Raw genomic sequence first — 18,497 nt, forward strand, 5'->3', positions numbered from 1 at the left:
ACAAATTCCTTTCAAGCAACTTTTGCTTTGTTGATTCGCCCTACATGAGATTAAGCTTTGGGCTAACAAATGGAGAAGTGAAGCCCAAAGAATGAAACAAGCAAGTAACTTCATACACATTTTTCCATTTGAGAGTATGTATGTAGTTCCAGTGTAATCAGAAGTACTCTGGTGTCAGTTACAGAGGCTTTAGTAATACCAGAGCATAGCACCAAAGATTTATGACAGTTTTTTTAAAACAAAAAGCTTGATTTTACACAGGTTGACAATTCCCACCATCAGTGTAGCTGACACTGTACAACTGCCCTACTGCACCAAATATATTTAATTAACACTAATTTTTAAATTATATCAAAACTGATTTGCAAATCACTACCAAATTATTCCATGTTCTGCTATATTCTTCAGCTTAAAATTACTTTCACTGCATACTGTAACTCACATACATGTTCAGAAAGGCAAGCAATGTTCAAGAACAATGCCAGGTAAACTTCTGTCTGCAGTTTAGAGATTTCCTAAATTTCTGAGATAACAGAAGAATAGACATACCTTAAATGTAAGACAACAGACTACACAGTCCCAAATACAGAGTTTTAGTGCTCTCTTTTCATTGAACATGGAATTAAAATCCTGGAAATCAAAGAATCTGTGGAAATCAAAGAATCACAGGAAGGACTGGATTGGAAGATCTTGTTCCAATCCCCAGCTGTTGGCAGGTTCACCTTCCACCAGACCAGGTTGCTCCCATCTCCTTCCAACCTGGCCTTGAACACTTCCAGGGATGGGGCATCCACAGCTTCTCTGGGCAACATATTCCAGCGACTCACCAGCCTCATAGTAGAGAAGTTCTTCCTAACATCTCATCTTAGATCTCTCATCTTTTAGTTAAAACCATTCCCCCTTGACCTATCGCCATCTGCCCCCTCTTTTTTATAAGCCCTCTTTAAGCACTGGAAGGTCACTGTGAGGTCTCCTGGGAGCCTTCTCTTTTCCATGCTGAATAACCCCAGCTCTCTTAATTAAGAAAAGCACATCCCATTACCTCCTATTCAGTTAAAGACACCTCTTATTCAGTTAAAGAACACTATCTGCTTTGTTATAATCTAGATAACAACATACAGCCTTCCCTCTTCCTCTAATATGAGCTGTGCAACTGAAAAAAATATTTAGTCACACATTTGACAAACAAAAAGGATATGCAGCCAAGTCCTCTGATAAAAGGTTTCACAGAGCTTCCAGAAAGCACTGCTATAGCCTTGGGAAAATCTATTTACTCACAAAAAAAACCCCACCACTAGATCTGACCCCAAATACTAGTCAACAGCAGTTATACTAATGTAAGGGAAAAAAGGTTTCTTATACAGACCCTGCATTTTTAAGGTTTTTACTCCTGCATCAAACTGACTACTTCACATTCCTTGACTTAATGAAGAAAACCTACAAAAGGCAGCATCTTCTTCTACTTGAACAGAATACTAAGATGTCATAAGCAAATTAAAACATGTCCTAGATCAAACAAATACAGAAAACTAAGCAAGTCAAGTGATAACAGAAGCTTTTTTACTATTTTTTTTCCAGTAGAGACATAGAATGCAAAACCTGATCTGACAATCCTGGAGTAATGAAACACAGTAACCAGAGAGCTCAAAAAATGTAAAAGTTTCTCCATATTTACATGGATGGCTCATACAGATTGTAAACCAAGAAAAAGTTCAGTTTAAAACAAGACCACATACTTCCTGCTGAAGCCACTTGATAAATAAGCATATCATTGGAAAAGTTACTTAATCATACTTGAATTAAAGAGCAAGCAAAATTAACACATATCAGCAAAATATAATTATTTTACCTTCTGTTTATAAGTTTAAGAATAGCTAAGATGAAGTGACCAAGCTTATTTCTATAAATGTATTGAAAACAGTGAAACAAGCTATTCCCAGCATAGTTGAGATAAAATTGAGCATAATTCATCTTTAAAAGGGACAAAAAAAGACACAGAAAGAGTATGTATAACATGAAAGTGTTAAACACGGATGTGAGGGAGCTTGAAGATACCAGACTACCAGGGACATCTGTTTTGCAACATAAAAGAAAACACAGATGTAAGGACAATTTGCTAGAAGATCTAAAACCTAAAATATGGCTGCTGCAAGCGAAAGAAAAAATAACTTCAAGTATTCAAAGATCAGGGAATGCTGAACAGACCCAGAAATTCAGCAAAAAAGGAGATATTAAAATTTTAGAGGAACAAAGAAATGGCAATTTGAACACACTAATGTATGAATAAGGACCTCCTAAGAAGGCTGCACTTCTTATCTGAAATTTCCAGACAAAAGGGACAAAGGCATATGAAAGCTCATTGCCTCAAATGCTGGCAGTTCCAGTAACTCATGATTCTTAAACTACACAATCACAAGAATATGTGAAATTATTGCACTTGAGATGTGTGATTATCACATAAAAGAAGCTACAACAGTAACTGCAGCTCTCATTTAGAAGTTTATATAATTCTAAGAAAGAAGCAGTTCCAAGGTTTAATTCCTAAGCCCACTGCTGCAAGTTAAAGGAGATTTAGAGGCTTAGCAGCCTTTACAAATATGGAATTAGATTTTAGACATTTCTTTCCAAATACCCCATTTACTTCTCACAGTGAGGGTAACAATCCCAGGATTGGTCTTCTGTGTCTGTGGAAGTTTTTCCCATGACTAATATACCTCCTGAAGTAAAAGCCATGGAATTTATAGCTATTGCAGAGTGTGAGATTCCATTGCTAATCAAAGATTACAACTATTAAAAAAATACCTTTTTGCAAAATAGCTGATAAGTGTTCTCCTAGAAGCTGCTTCTCCACACAAGCAATCAGTGGTTTCCTGAATTATACAAGAAAAAAATATTAGAAGCATTACAGTATAAAGGAGTTGCCTTCTGTCACAGTGTAGTTGTGCATAACTTACATTATAATGCAAAAAACCTAGCAATTTTATACTTACAGGTTAGAAATTAAGACAAAAACCATCACATGATATAAGACAACAATAAATTGTGTATGTAATATAAAAATAAATTGATAAAATTAAATTCCTTACACAGCAGAAGTGAGAAGCTTACATTGCAAAAGTCAATACAAAAGCATAACTGGAAAAAAAGCCATTGAGTTCTGGAAACAAACAAGCAAACAACCCAAAAACCTCCAAGGGTTTGAACTTCAAACCAAAATAATACACACTACTTATGTTAAAAATTCAGCTAATTGTAAAATTTTCAGCTCATTTTGTTACATGTGCACACAAGCATAAATTGAGCAAGAGGCACAAAACACAAGTTTGGAAAAACTTTTAAATTTCTCCTTGAATATGCCCTACTTTTTACCTTTATACACGCATTTTAGACAGAACTGAAAAATAATGGGAAGTTTTTCCTTACACCTTTCATCACCTAAAAGATAAAATAAATGTCTGAAGTGCAAAGGCACTTCATTAATTAATTCCAATGTTTAAACTTCTACCCTCCTTACAATGGAACAACCTAAGACCAACTATTTCTTTAAGGGTTAAGTATTACAAAAGTGGTTCTCAGAACCTTAATTGGGATTTCCTGGAAGAGAGGTGCTCAGCTTGGACTGATGGCAGCCGTTCCTGTAGGAGGATTCACTTTTGCTGAAAGGGTACCTTTGCTAACACACCCTCTTTCCTGAAACAGCCATCAGTGACATGCCTGACCTTCCACACAACACACCAGTTCAGGTCCTTCATTTGGAAAGGGTCAGAGAAGGAAGCAGGGATGACCAAAACATGCAGCAGCAGCTACAAGAGACAACTGCAATGTCTAGACTTAGGGATACCATTAACAGGCAGGAAAGGGTGGAAGGGAACTGACAGATCACTTTTATTTTCAACGAATGAACTGGGGTCATCAGCAACGCTGCTGGCACCAGACTTAAAAGGAGGCACTTTAGCACCTGTGGAGCCCTTTGTCAAAGCCTGAAACAAACAGAAAAGCTGATGTGAATCCCTATCAGAGACTGCAAGTATTTCTAAGACACAAAGACACAAATGCCAGCAGGTTCAGAAAATACACTGAGCTGAAAACAGGCAGATTTCAGGAGAGTGTCAGGGCATCACATACATTGCCTCTAGTTGTTCCCTTCAGTGGTCATAAGTGAACATGAAATGCTGTTTAAACAGATCCTTGTTTTTAACACACATGGCCATTTTTCCATATCTCCTGCCATTTCCAACTACTGCTATCTGCAGCTGCTGGCTGTTTCCAACAGGGTTGTATGAAATACCACCCCCTGCCCTGCAAGACCTATTCTGAGTACAGAGAAGGGACAATTTATTTGCTTGAGGCAAGAGGCAAAGCACTACATCCTAGCAAGCAATCAAAATCAGTATCTTGGCTAAGGAAGGAGTCGGAAGGTACCTTCTGTATGACCTCAAAGCCATGTACCTTGGTCACCTACTGACTGAGAAGGTGACACGCTTAAACTGGTCAGCTGTCCAGAGCAGCATGTACTGCTGGGCTGAAAGAATCCCCCTGTGGGCTGCAACAACACACTTGTGTTGTCCCAGGTGCTGTCTGAAGTATTTGGAATGGTTTTTGTCCTAGAAGTACTGTTTCCATCTCAAGATCAAGCCAGCTGCAACTAAATAGCATCCTTTATCCTGCTAAATAGCATCCTTTCTGCTGTTTTCATGCACACACAGAGAAACAATATGATCCCAGGAACGCTCAAGTGCTCTAATTTTAACAACTGCTGTTTCTTAATGCAAGGGAAGAAAATTAGCATGAACCCTACTAAAAGTAGGTTTCTAAGCCCTTAAGGGTGAGATTCAATGCAAGCACTTGATGTCTACCGAGACTGAAAATGCAATGGTATCAACCTATTTTTTTAACCTAAACAGTAAATAAATGCATATATTTGCTATAACTTTATAAACAGAAAGTTCCACATATTTCAATATGAGTGATTTCACCAGAAAAAGCTAGTCACCCTGCAATCAGCATTTACAGGAAGATCCAAGTTCAAATATGTGCCATGACACACACCACACATACGTGTATATCTATACATCTATATAAAATGTCTGAAGATAAAATATAATTTTTATTCAGTTATCGTTTTAGACACCAAATGACATGCCAATAAATCCTCCAGAAGACTAAAACCCAATAAATTTAATGTCACATTCTTAACTAAAGAAAAAAAGCAACCACTTGCTACAGACAAATTCTATATGGATTTATGTAGTGCCAGTTCCTGCAGGAGTGTGTTAATTTAACAAAACACAAACTATTACTTAAAACCCACATGAAAAAGGACAAGCTACCTCACAGAGTGCATTGGCAGCAGTTGATGCCCTGTTAAGCTCACACCTTGGACTGTTTAAAAATGATACTCATGACCTCTGCCCTTCTGGGTTTTTTCAGATTTTGTTTGGGTTTTTGTTTGTTTGTGGTTTTGCTTTTTTTTCTAATGAGTCTTTCCTTCCCTCAAGAGATTTGTGGTTAAAGATGTTATCAGTTCATGAAAGGCTAAAATCAGCTGCTGTTTTGATAATGGAAATTTGAGCTCTTACACAAAAATTTTTAAATGCACTATACAGAATTAATATTTCTGAACATATGTCTTCTTTCTTACTGAAAATATACTTTTATTTTAAGGAACTAACTTTTGATAAAACCAAAGTCTTAAACAACAAGCTATTTCATAAGCACCCTCAACAAGATACTATCTGTAAGATAATGAAGACATTATCTCAGTGTCTCTACAACCACAGATAATCATACTGATTTATGAAGAATGCTTGACTTACAATAAAAAAAATAAAATTTGTACTCACTGTGTGCCGTGATCTAAATATGTTATAACTCTGTCTGCTTCTTCTTCCAAACGTTTATTAACATGGTGAAGATATTCTGGGACCTAACAAGACAAGAGAATGATCAGTTCAACTATAGAGGTATGAAAGGCAGCTAATCTTGTTCCATGACAATTAAATTACATTTTTAAAAGAGTACATTAATTGGAAAGGACTATTCCACCAGAATGTTATGTACTGCATAATCTGTATTTTTATTTATCAATGTTACTTCATATTAAAGGTACTATAGTTGATAATGTGACTTTAGCTACAAAAATGTCACTGTGTTACTACACAATTTTATCTATCAAATTCCAGTACAACCTGGGGTCTGCTCTGTTGATACAATACCATGGTCCATATCAACATACTGTGTTTTGAATACCTGTGTGCCAGTAAATTTCACTGGATAATACACCATGGCACTACCAAAGTTCTTACGTAATCCCAGAGTTGATAAAACTAACATAAAAGCCATCATCGACCACATGCACCTACCTCTCTTTCCTGCATTAATCTTTGGCCTTCTGCAGCATATAAACAATTTGTCTCTTCTAGAAACCTCTGTTCAAATGATTTCTTGTAAACCTGGCTCGAGAAATCAATGTAGTTACTCACATTAAGCTCATAGTAACAGTATCATTTTTGTTAGTCAGGTGTAAAAGGGCAAGTAAAATTTTAAGGAAGTACACAGCTGTGAGAAACATCACTGTAACATTACACTAACAAATTTTCTGTTTGCCCACTGATTCCAGAATGACTGAGTTCAGAACTATCTTCCCAGAGCAGCAACAATTTGTTTCAGTCATCAGTACTTGAACAGTCTAAATTAACAGGCTTCTGTTTTTAAGGTACACAGCCCACCACCAGTACCCAACATCACAGCACAGCAATGACATCCAATTCACCCGAGAGCTAAACTCCCACTCATATTTCTGTAGCAAAAAACTCCTTCCAACTAGCACAAACCAGGTAACTGTCATCAGTAAAATATTAATATGCTGAGTAACACATCTTCAGATCTGCTAAGTTTCTCTCAGTGGCCCAGGAAAAATGAATTATATCAAATAAGGTGAACTTCTTCTACAGGGAACAAATGAGGTGTGCAAAAAAGGCACCAATAAAAATCATAGACATTAAAAAAAATCTCTGCATAATGACTAACAGTTTACTATAGAAAGGAAATAAGCCAGAAAGAACAACTACATAAAGAAAAAGTTGTAACAGTCTGAGGAACTATGGATTCATATGCAAACAGAGGGACAGTGGAAAGAAAAAGGCAATTTTCCTTGAGTGTGGTGGAAGAATAGAAGAAAATATTTTTTCCAAAACACATAAAGCTGTAAAATTCATTACATTCTGACCACTTTTTGTCTCTTAAAGACTACTAGTTGAAGGTTCTCTGCCCAATGCAGGGAAGTTGGAGCTAGACGATTGTTGCAGACATCTCTTTATGAAAAATCCTTTCCTTAGGATTTTTTTCCTCCTGAGAAGCTGAGAGGCCTCAGAAACAAAATGTAAACAATGATTGTCTGCTGCTGTGGAATGCAACAGGTACATCTGTGATTGGTCTCATGTGAATATTTGTAATTAAAGGCCAATCACAGCCTAGCTGGCTCAGACTCTGAGCCACAAACCTTTGTTATCATTCCTTTCTATTCTTAGCCTAGCCTTCTGATGAAACTTTTTTTTCTATTCTTTTAGTATAGTTTTAATGTAATATATACCATAAAATAATAAATCAAGCCTTTTGAAATATAGAGTCAGATGCTTGTCTCTTCCCTCTTCATAAGACCCCTGTGAACACTGTCACAGATGATCTTTAAGGCCCCTTCCAACCCAAGCCATTCTATCACTTTCAAAAACCTAATTTTTTTCTTTTTTCAATGGCTTCTCTCTCAAACAGACTCATTTTTCTGGGATGAGAGAGGAAGCTACAGATTAAAGTCAAGAGGATTAACATGAAAGACAGAAAACCAGGTAAGCTGCCTAACCAGAAAGGGCTTTTTTATGCAGCCTGCCTCTTCAAACTCCTTCAAACCTTCAGCCAGTTTTGTAACGCTGTACTGCCACTATGAAATGGAGCAACCTGAGCAGGTTTTAGGAATGACGGATAGCTCCAAAGTTTCACTGCAGATCACACAAGGCTGCAACCTTAACTCAAGGACAACCTATGTGGAAGCCAGAAGCACAGCACTTGTCAGTCTCCTTGGTACTTACTATCTCTGCTCATGGAAAGTTCCAGTAAGTTGCAGCTTGACATGATCTATCTGAAAACCTTGGCCTTAATATGGCATCCCATTCTATCCTCAGCATTTCTAAGAAGTTGCCAGCAGAGTGAAGTTTTTGTGAAATAGACCCAAGATCTGGACTCCAAAAAGTGACACCTTTTTACAGTGACAGAGAGGGATTTTTCTGTTCCTACATTTATCCGGCATTAGGATGAGACAGTGAGTGATTAAGACAGACAAAATACTGCAAATCTATTAAGATCTGAGGCCATTACCTCTGCTAAGGAAAACAGGCCAAGAGGTCTCTTTTAAAAACAGTACAAGATTGCAATGGGGTAAAAAAGGCAATCATATCAATGTAATAGCCAGATTTTGCACACATTCACTAGGTGAACAGGGTAATTTTTGAACAAAACACGACTCAGCAATCCACACTGTGATTCTAAACCAAGCTGTTACTAGTGAATTTGGCTGTACTCACCTGCAGATCTGAGAGCATGCTCAACAAACTCCGCAGCAAGCTCCTGTCCACAGCTTCACCATTTCGTTCTCGCTCGATCAGCAGGAGAATTCCATCAATAGTCTTGGTTTGAACTTGCTTGTCATTAATGATATGGTTTCTAAATAACTCTAGCCCCATATCCCTATGTAAATATTGAAAATTAGTCACACTGTTGAGTCTTTTGAAAAAATCATATATATGTTTAAAATATATAGTGTGTATATATATTATACAGAAAAAATATATTAATGGTGTGTGTACTCTTTTTGATGCCATCCTCTAACAAAACTGTAACAAGAATTATGCTAAAAATACCAGATCACATGTTACCAGAGGCATACACTTCAGTGGAGAACTGTTACCAGCCTGTCCAACTTTCACATAATAGACTAAGTTTCTCTGCTCATTAAATAAAAAACCAAACAAAACTGATCATATACCTTAATATAAAATTCCTTGGATCAGACATTCTATATGTAATTCGTAGGTTTTGTTCAAAGCATGAATTCTTTGTCTCTTCAGCATCTTACCACCTCTATCAGATTCTTGTTTCATTCTAAGATGATGAGGAATGGTGCCTCTATGCCATGAAGCAGCCAATTGTTAAATATTGAAAACTGAGCAATCCTAGATAGAACTTGTTACCTCTGACTTCTTCACATGCATCAGGATTTCAATAAAAGGAATTTTACCAGTGGGAGAAAAATAAGACAAAGTATGAACAGACCTCATCACCAATGTTTAGTAAAAAGAAGCCTAACACAAAGAGTTGGAGGAAAACTGCTGAAGCTGGGAAAGGATGTCCAGTGGACAAGCAAGAGGCTGGAGAAAGACGCCAGGCTCTTCAGACACCATGAGGAACTCACAAGAGCAAAGCAGCCAGCCAGGGAGGGAAAAAACATGCTCTTACTTCAGTACTTTATCTACTTTTTTTTTTGGTGGGGAGGGTGCTTCAGATAAAGTAGTAACAGTACCAGAAATTTTTGGCAAAGCCTGGGTTTGTTTGCTTGGGAATGATGTAAAATGCCCCTTAGGGGGGATGCTTTAAAGCAGAATGCCCAAAGATGTGACCATGGTGAGCTGAAAGTACAAATTCATCATCAAGTGACCAGAGCTGGAAAGAAACTGCACCCAGACACTGTATCTGACTCACTTAAAAAAAACAGAGCAAGAAGCTGAATGTTGAATTTTGTCAAAACCAGGAGCACCTGTAATGCTGGGCCAGTGCTAAGGTGGGAAGCAGCAGTCAAGGGGAGGTTCCTACAGACTCAGCCTCACCAGGCTCTGACAACAACAGCCACACATAAACCTTGACTTTGAAGCCCATGTTCACAGACCTTCCTCTTTTACTCACCCTTGATAGTGAGTATTCCTGGGGAAGGAGGACATGACACACACATATGCTGACACATGCATCTCCATAAACTGACACAAAATTTTAGAGATCTATTATCAAATATAATGTGAAAAATTTATTTTCAATCTTTGCAAATGTAATAGCACATCAACACTCTCAAGATTATAGGAATACTTACATGGATACCTACCATATAGAAGGAAGCACTGAATTCTGAAGCACATATGTACGATCCAAAAATAAGAAAATGCTTCTGATCATGATCTGAAACATATAAAGAAAATATTTTTCTCTTCACCTCCATGTGGTATTTTAAATTATAAAACAACTTTGAAAAACTACATCACAGACACACACCTCATTTACTGATGTAGATATTTTAAACTTTTATGGTGACTTGTACAGACATGGGTATGCAATCTATTGAATTTAATACTATTACTTGGTGGTATTCCCAAGTACATCCAAGACAGCTTTCAAATTCATAACTATTAACTAAATAGTTTTATTAGCTTGTTAGGAGTTTTATACCACTGATATACAAAGGTATATCAGTATACTGACATACTATTCAAACAGTACCTCCAATACAGTCAGTAAACACCCTGAAATAGCATGCTGCCATGCTTCTTGCTTTAAAATAAAAAAAAACCAAAACAACAAAGGTTTAAACTAAGACAGTAATAAGCTGTGCAACAGATCTTTACATAGTAAAAGCTAGCTGCCAAATTCATAAGAAAAATAGAGATACATTAAATCCAACAGTCAAAAGAAGGTATAAAAACGTATTATCTGTTTTTTTTAAATAAAGAAGTGGGAGGAGGAGGTGGTTTTGTAGCTTACTAGACTTTTACATTCAAAATCCATTTTTACCTTTGCTCATAAAAAGGTTGCCCAACTCCCAGTTTAGCATTAGTGTAACTCTGGATGTCAGGAACTCCCCCCAGGCTAGACAGAGATTTCTATTCCCAGCTGTCCACCTACTCCTTTCCTAAAAGATTTCATTGCCCCTGAAGCAATTCTCAGGCTGATATAGCTACTGGCCAAGCATATTAATGTAAAACAGCAATAAAGGTGGGGTTTTTTCTTAAATAGCACAAGTGCCAACCCAGCACATGGGCAAGAGAGCCACTTGCTAGAGGTTGTTGCTTTAAGGAAGGAAAAAAAAAAAAAAAGAATGCTTAGAAGTAATTAAATCAAACAGTGTTCATAGCAAAATCCCTTTCATGAAAACACAGGTTCACACTAACTACATTTTCAAGGCAGTATCTTCAACTCTTTCCATCAGACTGCTGAATTCAAATAGTTTCCCTAATACCTTCCATTTTTAATTCAGATAAAAATCATATACCTCTGCCCAAACCTCACAGGAAAGGAAAGAACAGTGGATTTGAGGAATGAAAATAGAAATTTAACCATATGGGGCATCAGCAGCCAATGCTAAGTAAGTGACAATGCAATAAAAACTCTTTGTAAAATGTTAGTTTGGAATTATAATAATGAGTTCTTAAAGGCACAGTTTTCATAAAGTGTTTTTCAGAGAGGACCTTTTCTGTAACATAAATCATTGTGGAGGTAGAAGACAAAAAAAGGCAGATAGAAAGCAAGTTTCAGTTCTTTATCCTTTCTGGTTTTTAGCTCTATAGTCAGGATAATAATCTCTGCTTTGAAAAAAAAATTTACAAGTTAACCTAGTTCTTGGAGTTATTTAAAAGCAAAGACTCCCCAAATTACTTAAAATTATGAACAGCAATCAACTTCAGCATTCCTTGGTTAGTTTTTCTTTCCACCCAAAGGAAAAATGGTGTCAATATATTTGAGTGATGTTCAATCCTTAAATGAACCTATCAAAGTCAGAGTTAACAGAACCTACATTTCAAAAACAAAAGTTCCCTCAGCCAGCAAAAGGGAAAGTGAAAAGCAATGCTAACACTTGGAGGAGGAGATGCAGTGCAGTCCCAAGCTAAAACTATGACAAACTAATTTTAGCCAGATTTCACACCTCAAGGATAGATACTCTGAACAAACATTCAACTTACCATTTGTCTGCAATGATCTTGCCAGCATTTATTTATCTTCTTTAAAAATAAAAGACTATCCAGAGAATCTGTACAGCATCCTTTAAGGAAAACTAGTTTGCCAGTATCTTTAGAGGCCATATTCTGGAGATGATCTTTGCCAGCCATTAGGCAAAGCTGCTCCATGGATATTCCAATGCTACTGTGCCTGCCAGGGATAAACCATTAATTGCAGAGCTGCCCAGCACAGTGGCTGGCAGCTCTCCAAAAGGCCTCCCTGTGTTTTCAAGGAATAACACTCCCAGCTCTTCAGTAATACCATCTAGTGGCTGCACTGTGCAACCTTAATATAGATTTAAACAAGAAATCCCACCAGCGTCAGACACACGTTTGTCACCAACCGAGGTGAGAGGGATGGAGAGGTTATTTTGTTTATTTAATGAGTTCACACTGAGCACAACAGGAGTGACCCTAATCTCTTAAAAGCAGTTACAGTTCTAAATAATCCTCAACAAATCCAAATACCACTCTTTTCATATACATCTCCAGGTCACCCTAAGTAATCTACAGTCTTCCTCATTACACAACAGATCCAACTGTTATTTACAAATAAAACAGTTCTCATGTATCTCACAAGTAAATCTAAATGAGGCTTTACCTTCCTCTCCCACACATTATCATCATTTCCAACTCATTGTGGCCAAATCTGATTAATCTTAAGAATCTTATGTCCTTGGGATACAAAGCAGCACACCTGGAAAATATTAAATTTTCAACCCTCCAATCCACCATCACCCTGTCAAGAGGGCAAGGTGAAAGCAAAGTTTGGAAACACTAGTTTTAAAATGTTTTCTTCATAACGTCATCTGAAGTCTGAAAAAGCAGGAATGCAAAAAATGGTTGTACACTGCTTTAAAGAAGACTATAAGATTTGGCTCTCAAAGACCAGGTATGTTAAACACTACTGCACTAATGTGCTAGGTAGAAGCCAGATGTCATAAATGGGACTCAAAAAAAAAAGCACCAAAAAAATAAAAAACCAAACCACCAACAAAAACCAAAATCACACAGCCTGAAATCATGTTGGTGCTATGTACCATTAAAAACCCAGAATTATTTTCTGAGTGTAGGCACCTTCCTGGGGAATGCAGTGAACCAAGAAATGGAGAGTCACAATTCAAAGCACATTTAAAGCATTCACCTGCAAAGGAGGTTTGTTCTGGGCCCTGGCCTCTTGTTTTTTCTACTTTATCCTATCTTTTCTACTTTATTCTATCATTTTCTGCTAAAAATTCCATAGAGAGCTGGGAAACAATGCCAGCAGCCACAGTGCTGTAATATCTGTTCAATATGTCACTCTCCATCCATCATCTGCTGGCTAAGGCATTTTCCAGGAATTTGGGGACACCAAGGTGGACCCAGACTATTCATCTGCTGCTCCAGCAGTGCAAGCCCATGGCTACTACACAAAAGACACCTATGATGTAAAGCACATTCTCAGCATGTAAAGCTTGACTGGATTCAGGAAGCAGGGCTGGCTACAGCCAGGTGTCCACAGAAGATCTACAGCCACTTCTGTGACTCATTCAGCCAGAAGAAAAGTCCAGCAATGTAACTTCAGTAAACCATGGGGAAATTTACCATAAAACTTCATCCTTCCATGCATCCCAAGACAGCCAAATGATCTCTTGAACTTAGAGCTCTCTTCCAAGAACCTCCCAAGGTATACATAAAATACTTGAAGGCTTGTTGAATGCCTCTGTGATACATCACTGTTGACCAGTACTTATTTTGGTCAAACACAGACACTATGTTTGATTTTTTTTTTTACTGTTGTTGATAATCACTGTGATTTTTTTAAGCTATTGCTGCCATAAGCATCACTACTCACCTGCCACAGAAATTCATACCTACTGAGAAATCTCACAGTCCTATTGACATTTTCTAGATTTAGTGTAAAATTTGCATCCCTATTAAAGTGATAAATAAATTCTTACTAGGATGCCACACATCAATACACAAAAATTATTCACCCAGATGACTAAAGTTGCCTATGACTGATTTAAAAACATATAAGCAAAGAATCTCTTTAACACATTGACAATTTCTGGTGCATTTTTTGCAAAGTCTTGTTTTAAAAAATAATTATTTAAACTAACCATTCTAACCACTTCTGTGCATGATAAAAGGATATTCTCTAAACTGAAGGATTTGTGCCTCCACATGTTCTTCACAGACTTGTCGCAGCTGTTTGTACAGTGTAGCAGAGACTTTGTAGGAACAGAGATTTTCAACAGCCTAAAAACCAAAAACGGATTATGAATGAGACAAAAAACCAACTTAAATTTTTGTGTCTATGTAATTAAGGCTTACAAGGGAAAAAAAATTCAGTGTTACATGTTCAAGCTGTGCACAAAACCAAAACATCAAAACAAAGTTATGTAGAAAAATTAAGACTTCAGGAGTCCTTCCTGATTTTGGTCCCCTCTTATTCTGCTAGATTTTGTGTCACAAACAAGATCCACCATCACAATTTGGGTCATATTTCAGATGTGCTGTTAAACACTATCAGAATTCTGCCTCCTTCAGTACTGCTCAGCAGTAGAACTCCTCCAGAAGGTCCATTTTGTGCATCCTTCAGTATGCACACAAGTGCTTTTGTGGGGCAGGAACACAACCATACCAAATATTTTAATTTCTTTGTAACTTTAAGTTAGACATTTCAACCAGTCTGTCTAAATGGTGAGTGAGTATAGCTCCTTTCCTGTCTTTTTTATCAACTTATTTCTTCCCAAGTATTTCTGCTGAATCACACACTCATGTAAAGGTATGTAAACTGACATGAAAAATAATTAAGAAAAATCCCAAACAATAACAAAATCCCCACAATCAACCCCACATTAACTATTACATAAAGACTTGAAATCATTCATTGGGAGCTCACAGGATTTAGTTGAGTATTTATCCTTAGTTAACTAAGGAGGCCAATTCTGCCCAAAACCAAATGTTCTGGTGATCATTACATTAATATCAATTGCTGTTATATCATGAGGCAATATTGCACAGAACACTGCCAAGGATTTAAAGCACTATGTTACTTGGACAACTAAAAAGTTTTCTTCTGCTCCAGAGGATTCTAACCTATCTAATCTGTTTTTATTTAAATGCATATAAAATTTTTGATACAACATTAAAGCATGCAAACAAACAAAATTATAACAGTGCCTATGTTTTTCATCTGGTCTTAAGGTCAGTAAAATGATAACTTGCAACAAACAGTATTCAGACAATCATCTTGCAGATAATGTTATAGCCACTCCATCCATCCAAGTCTAAGTCTAGTCAGGACTCTCATACTTTTTTCCTTCATTGCTTTACTGTCTTTTCTTTGCTACTACACTGTCCTGTTCTATGTCCTCCAAAAGGGCAGCGCTGCCCCAATTCAGGTTATTTAGGACCTTGCTGCACAGGTAATTTTCTTTTTTCCATTATTTTTATCACTCACTCCTCATTCAGCAATTCTTTGTACTGCCCCACTTTCTCTATCCCATCAAGTATAAGCTACTTCTATCAAAACCTGTGCAATCTACCACCAATCCCAGACATCATTTCTATTTTAGTCACAAAAAACTGGCTGCCACCCTCCCATTGCTCACTGACTACACTTCTGCCAAGCACCTCATGCCTGATCCCATGCTGCCTCTAATGCCTGGAAAGGAGTATCCTTCAGGCTTCCCACTCAGCCTCATCATTGTTCTTCAGTTTCTTCTCAGCCACTGTGCCAAATTAAATAAATAAATCAGAAGGTTCAACTGTAGGCTGGTACAACAGCCCACTGAGTGCACTGAACTCTAGCAGGCCTCTCACTTCCTCCCATCATGTCAGATAAAAACTCAAAAAAAAACAAACCAAAAAACCACCACAAAGCCCTGATAGTAAGAACTGATGGACCCAGAGATATTTTCCCCTGCGGATGACTCGATGCTCACCAACAGGCAGTTAAAATGATCTGTAAATACAGATCAGGTTTCCAATGGATGCTGAACCTCATCTTTTATTCCTCTGGCAGAACAGTAAATACCTGTCCCTGCACAGGCACACTGAGCACCACCACCCACTGTGCAGAAATCTTCCTGATTTGCTGCCTTAAGGACTATTCAATCAGCCTTGCACAGTTTTTACAAATAAGCAGGCAAAGAGAAAAAGCAAGAAGTACAGTTCTCCCTTCACAGTTTATCTGAAATCTCTCCTCTTCTGCCAAAACTCAAGCATGTACCCTAGTGATTTCATATCCATATTACTATAATCTCATTTCTGAGCCTCTGAAAACAAGTTAGGTAACACTCAAAGCATCTGTGGGCTGGTTTTTGTTTTGTTTGTTTTTTTTTTTTTTTAGACATGAAAAAACAGGGTTTTTCAAATGCTGAATTTAAAACAATAAAATGCATTATGTCATTCAAACTGTGCAAAACTGCAAGTATTAATAGATATATATATTACAGTCAAGCTTTCAATTTAAAGGGAATAATTATTTTAAGTCAATATACATTTACACAATCAGCCATTTTGGACCCATAAATTACATACCCTAACTAAAGAGATAAGTAGTCAGTTCTATTCTGATCTTCTTGAACAGGGACCCAGTACTGACTACTGGCCTTCTTCTCTCTCACAGTCTCCCCTTTGCACCTCAACTAAACATTTAGAAAATTTGAGGTGTGCATAATAATGTTTGCAGTCCTGGTCTGGCAAGGACATCAACCTGCAGATCAAACACCTGCACCCACAGAAAACTCATAACTAACTTACATTATGCAGCACAATTTAGCACATCAGTAATCTTTTATAGCATGATCACACTAAAAAGCTGCAACTTCAGCTAAATACCTCAAAGCACATACATCTGAAATAACATAGAACTAAACCGCATATAATTGGAGAAAGCAGAGAAATGGCTCAGGAGTCCATTTCTTTTACCCTCGCCAGCCCCTGCTCCAGCAGTCCTGGTGTTCCAGAAGTGCTTTTTTACCACTTGAACAGAAAAACTAAGATCTTGATTGTTATGAAAATGTAGCAGTAATCTGAAATGTGGATAAAGTGACAGTTTGTTGCCTACTCAATCAAGATTCCTTTTTAATTCCCCAAAAGGTATAGAAGTATAATATTATAATGTAATAATATCAAATACTTCAATATTACTATTTACAAGAGACCATAGTATGTACAAAAATCACCACAAAATATATAACTTCATAACCCTGTTAAGAGTAACATCCTGTTTTCAGCATGTTGAGTGGGCAGAGTTTTGAAGATACTATGACTTAGATCTCAGCCCTGCCCAGGAATAGCTTTCTGTGCCTTCCAACAGAAACTGCTTTTTCATAGGCCCAGATCATGGTAGCTCTCGGAGGAACTGATAAACAAAAACTGACTAGAAACAGAGTATCTAGCAATGCTTTTAAGAAATCAAAATACATTATGCTGAATGCATGCCAAAGCAGTTTACTTGCAAAAAAACGAAACCAAAACCTGACGTAGCTTACCTGGTAGAGCTCTTCGAGGTTGTATTTAATAGAAATGCTACTCTGTATTGCTCTGACCGCTTCATGAAGTTTCTGCCAGGTGTCCTGAGTGTAATTATCTGGTAATTTGGGTCTTTCTGTGAAGTAAGACACAGGTAGTTTGAAAACGGCCACCCAAGGGGAGCCTGCAGCAGCAATGTCTGTCTCGCTGCTGCTCCATCAGGTTGTGCCAAGCCTCTGTGCTCTTGGCCATGTAACTCTGGCACTCTCAGAGGGGTCACTAATTCCACCCGAGCCTTTGCACGCCGCGCTTCACCCCCCGGCTGCCGTGTTTGACGCCCGTGTTACTTTTAGCGAGGCAACCACCCTGCCTGGCTTTAATCAGCGCTGACACTAAGGTGGCTTCCTGCCCGCTCCCTACGGCCGCTGCCCCCGCGCCGCACGGAGCCCCACGCGTGTCCCCGGGAGCCCTGACACGGGCACGGTGCCGGTGGCGTTATCAGCCCGGCGGCGTTATCAGCCCCGCCGCAGCCGCCCCTCGCCGATAGGGCGGCGGGGCCCGGCCGGGGCCGCAGTAAACAAAGCTCGGGCCGAGCGCACCTGCCAGGACAGAGGGCCCGGCCTGCCCCGTACCCACCTCTGAAGTTCTTGATCACGAGTTTCTTGGAGGAGGCGGTCGCGCCTCCGCCTCCTCCTCCCCCTCCCGGGGAGCGGGTGGCGGTCAGCGAGGCGGGCCTGGTGAGCCCGTTCGTGTGTCCCACCAAGGCCGACAAGTGCGACTTCTTCTGCGGCTCGTCCGCCATCTCCGCCCGGGGCGCCGTGTCCGGCCGGGGCAACGCGCTGGGCTGGGCCGGGCCGGGGCCGGCTGGTCCCCGCCTCCGCTCCCCTCCTCCTCCGCCGCCGCCACCACTCAGCCGCCTGCCCCCACTGCCCGCGGGCTGCTGCCAAGTGCCGCCGGGGGGAGGCACCGATAGCCGCCCGCCCGTCTCCGCCCGCCCCGGCG

At 38.8% G+C, this 18,497-nt stretch overlaps 1 protein-coding gene across 1 annotated transcript in view; it reads right to left on the reverse strand.

The window, feature by feature from the left end:
- The window catches only part of CUL4A (cullin 4A), a 34,879-nt gene extending 16,540 nt beyond the window's left edge, over positions 1 to 18,339 (reverse strand). The window contains exons 1-9 of the mRNA XM_054271516.1: positions 18,132 to 18,339; positions 17,516 to 17,631; positions 14,166 to 14,270; positions 11,994 to 12,062; positions 10,145 to 10,218; positions 8,577 to 8,739; positions 6,363 to 6,452; positions 5,844 to 5,926; positions 2,803 to 2,870 (exon numbers count right to left, since the gene is read on the reverse strand). Coding sequence (XP_054127491.1) covers positions 2,803 to 2,870; positions 5,844 to 5,926; positions 6,363 to 6,452; positions 8,577 to 8,739; positions 10,145 to 10,218; positions 11,994 to 12,062; positions 14,166 to 14,270; positions 17,516 to 17,631; positions 18,132 to 18,297 — 934 coding nt within the window. The 5' untranslated portion in view covers positions 18,298 to 18,339. The remainder of the gene's footprint in view (positions 1 to 2,802; positions 2,871 to 5,843; positions 5,927 to 6,362; positions 6,453 to 8,576; positions 8,740 to 10,144; positions 10,219 to 11,993; positions 12,063 to 14,165; positions 14,271 to 17,515; positions 17,632 to 18,131) is intronic.
- Between the last annotated feature and the right edge of the window lie 158 nt (positions 18,340 to 18,497).

This window comes from Melozone crissalis, unplaced genomic scaffold (assembly GCF_028551555.1).
Source record: "Melozone crissalis strain CALT ecotype California unplaced genomic scaffold, PUWL_Pcris_2 ptg000013l_1, whole genome shotgun sequence".
Taxonomy (NCBI): domain Eukaryota; kingdom Metazoa; phylum Chordata; class Aves; order Passeriformes; family Passerellidae; genus Melozone; species Melozone crissalis.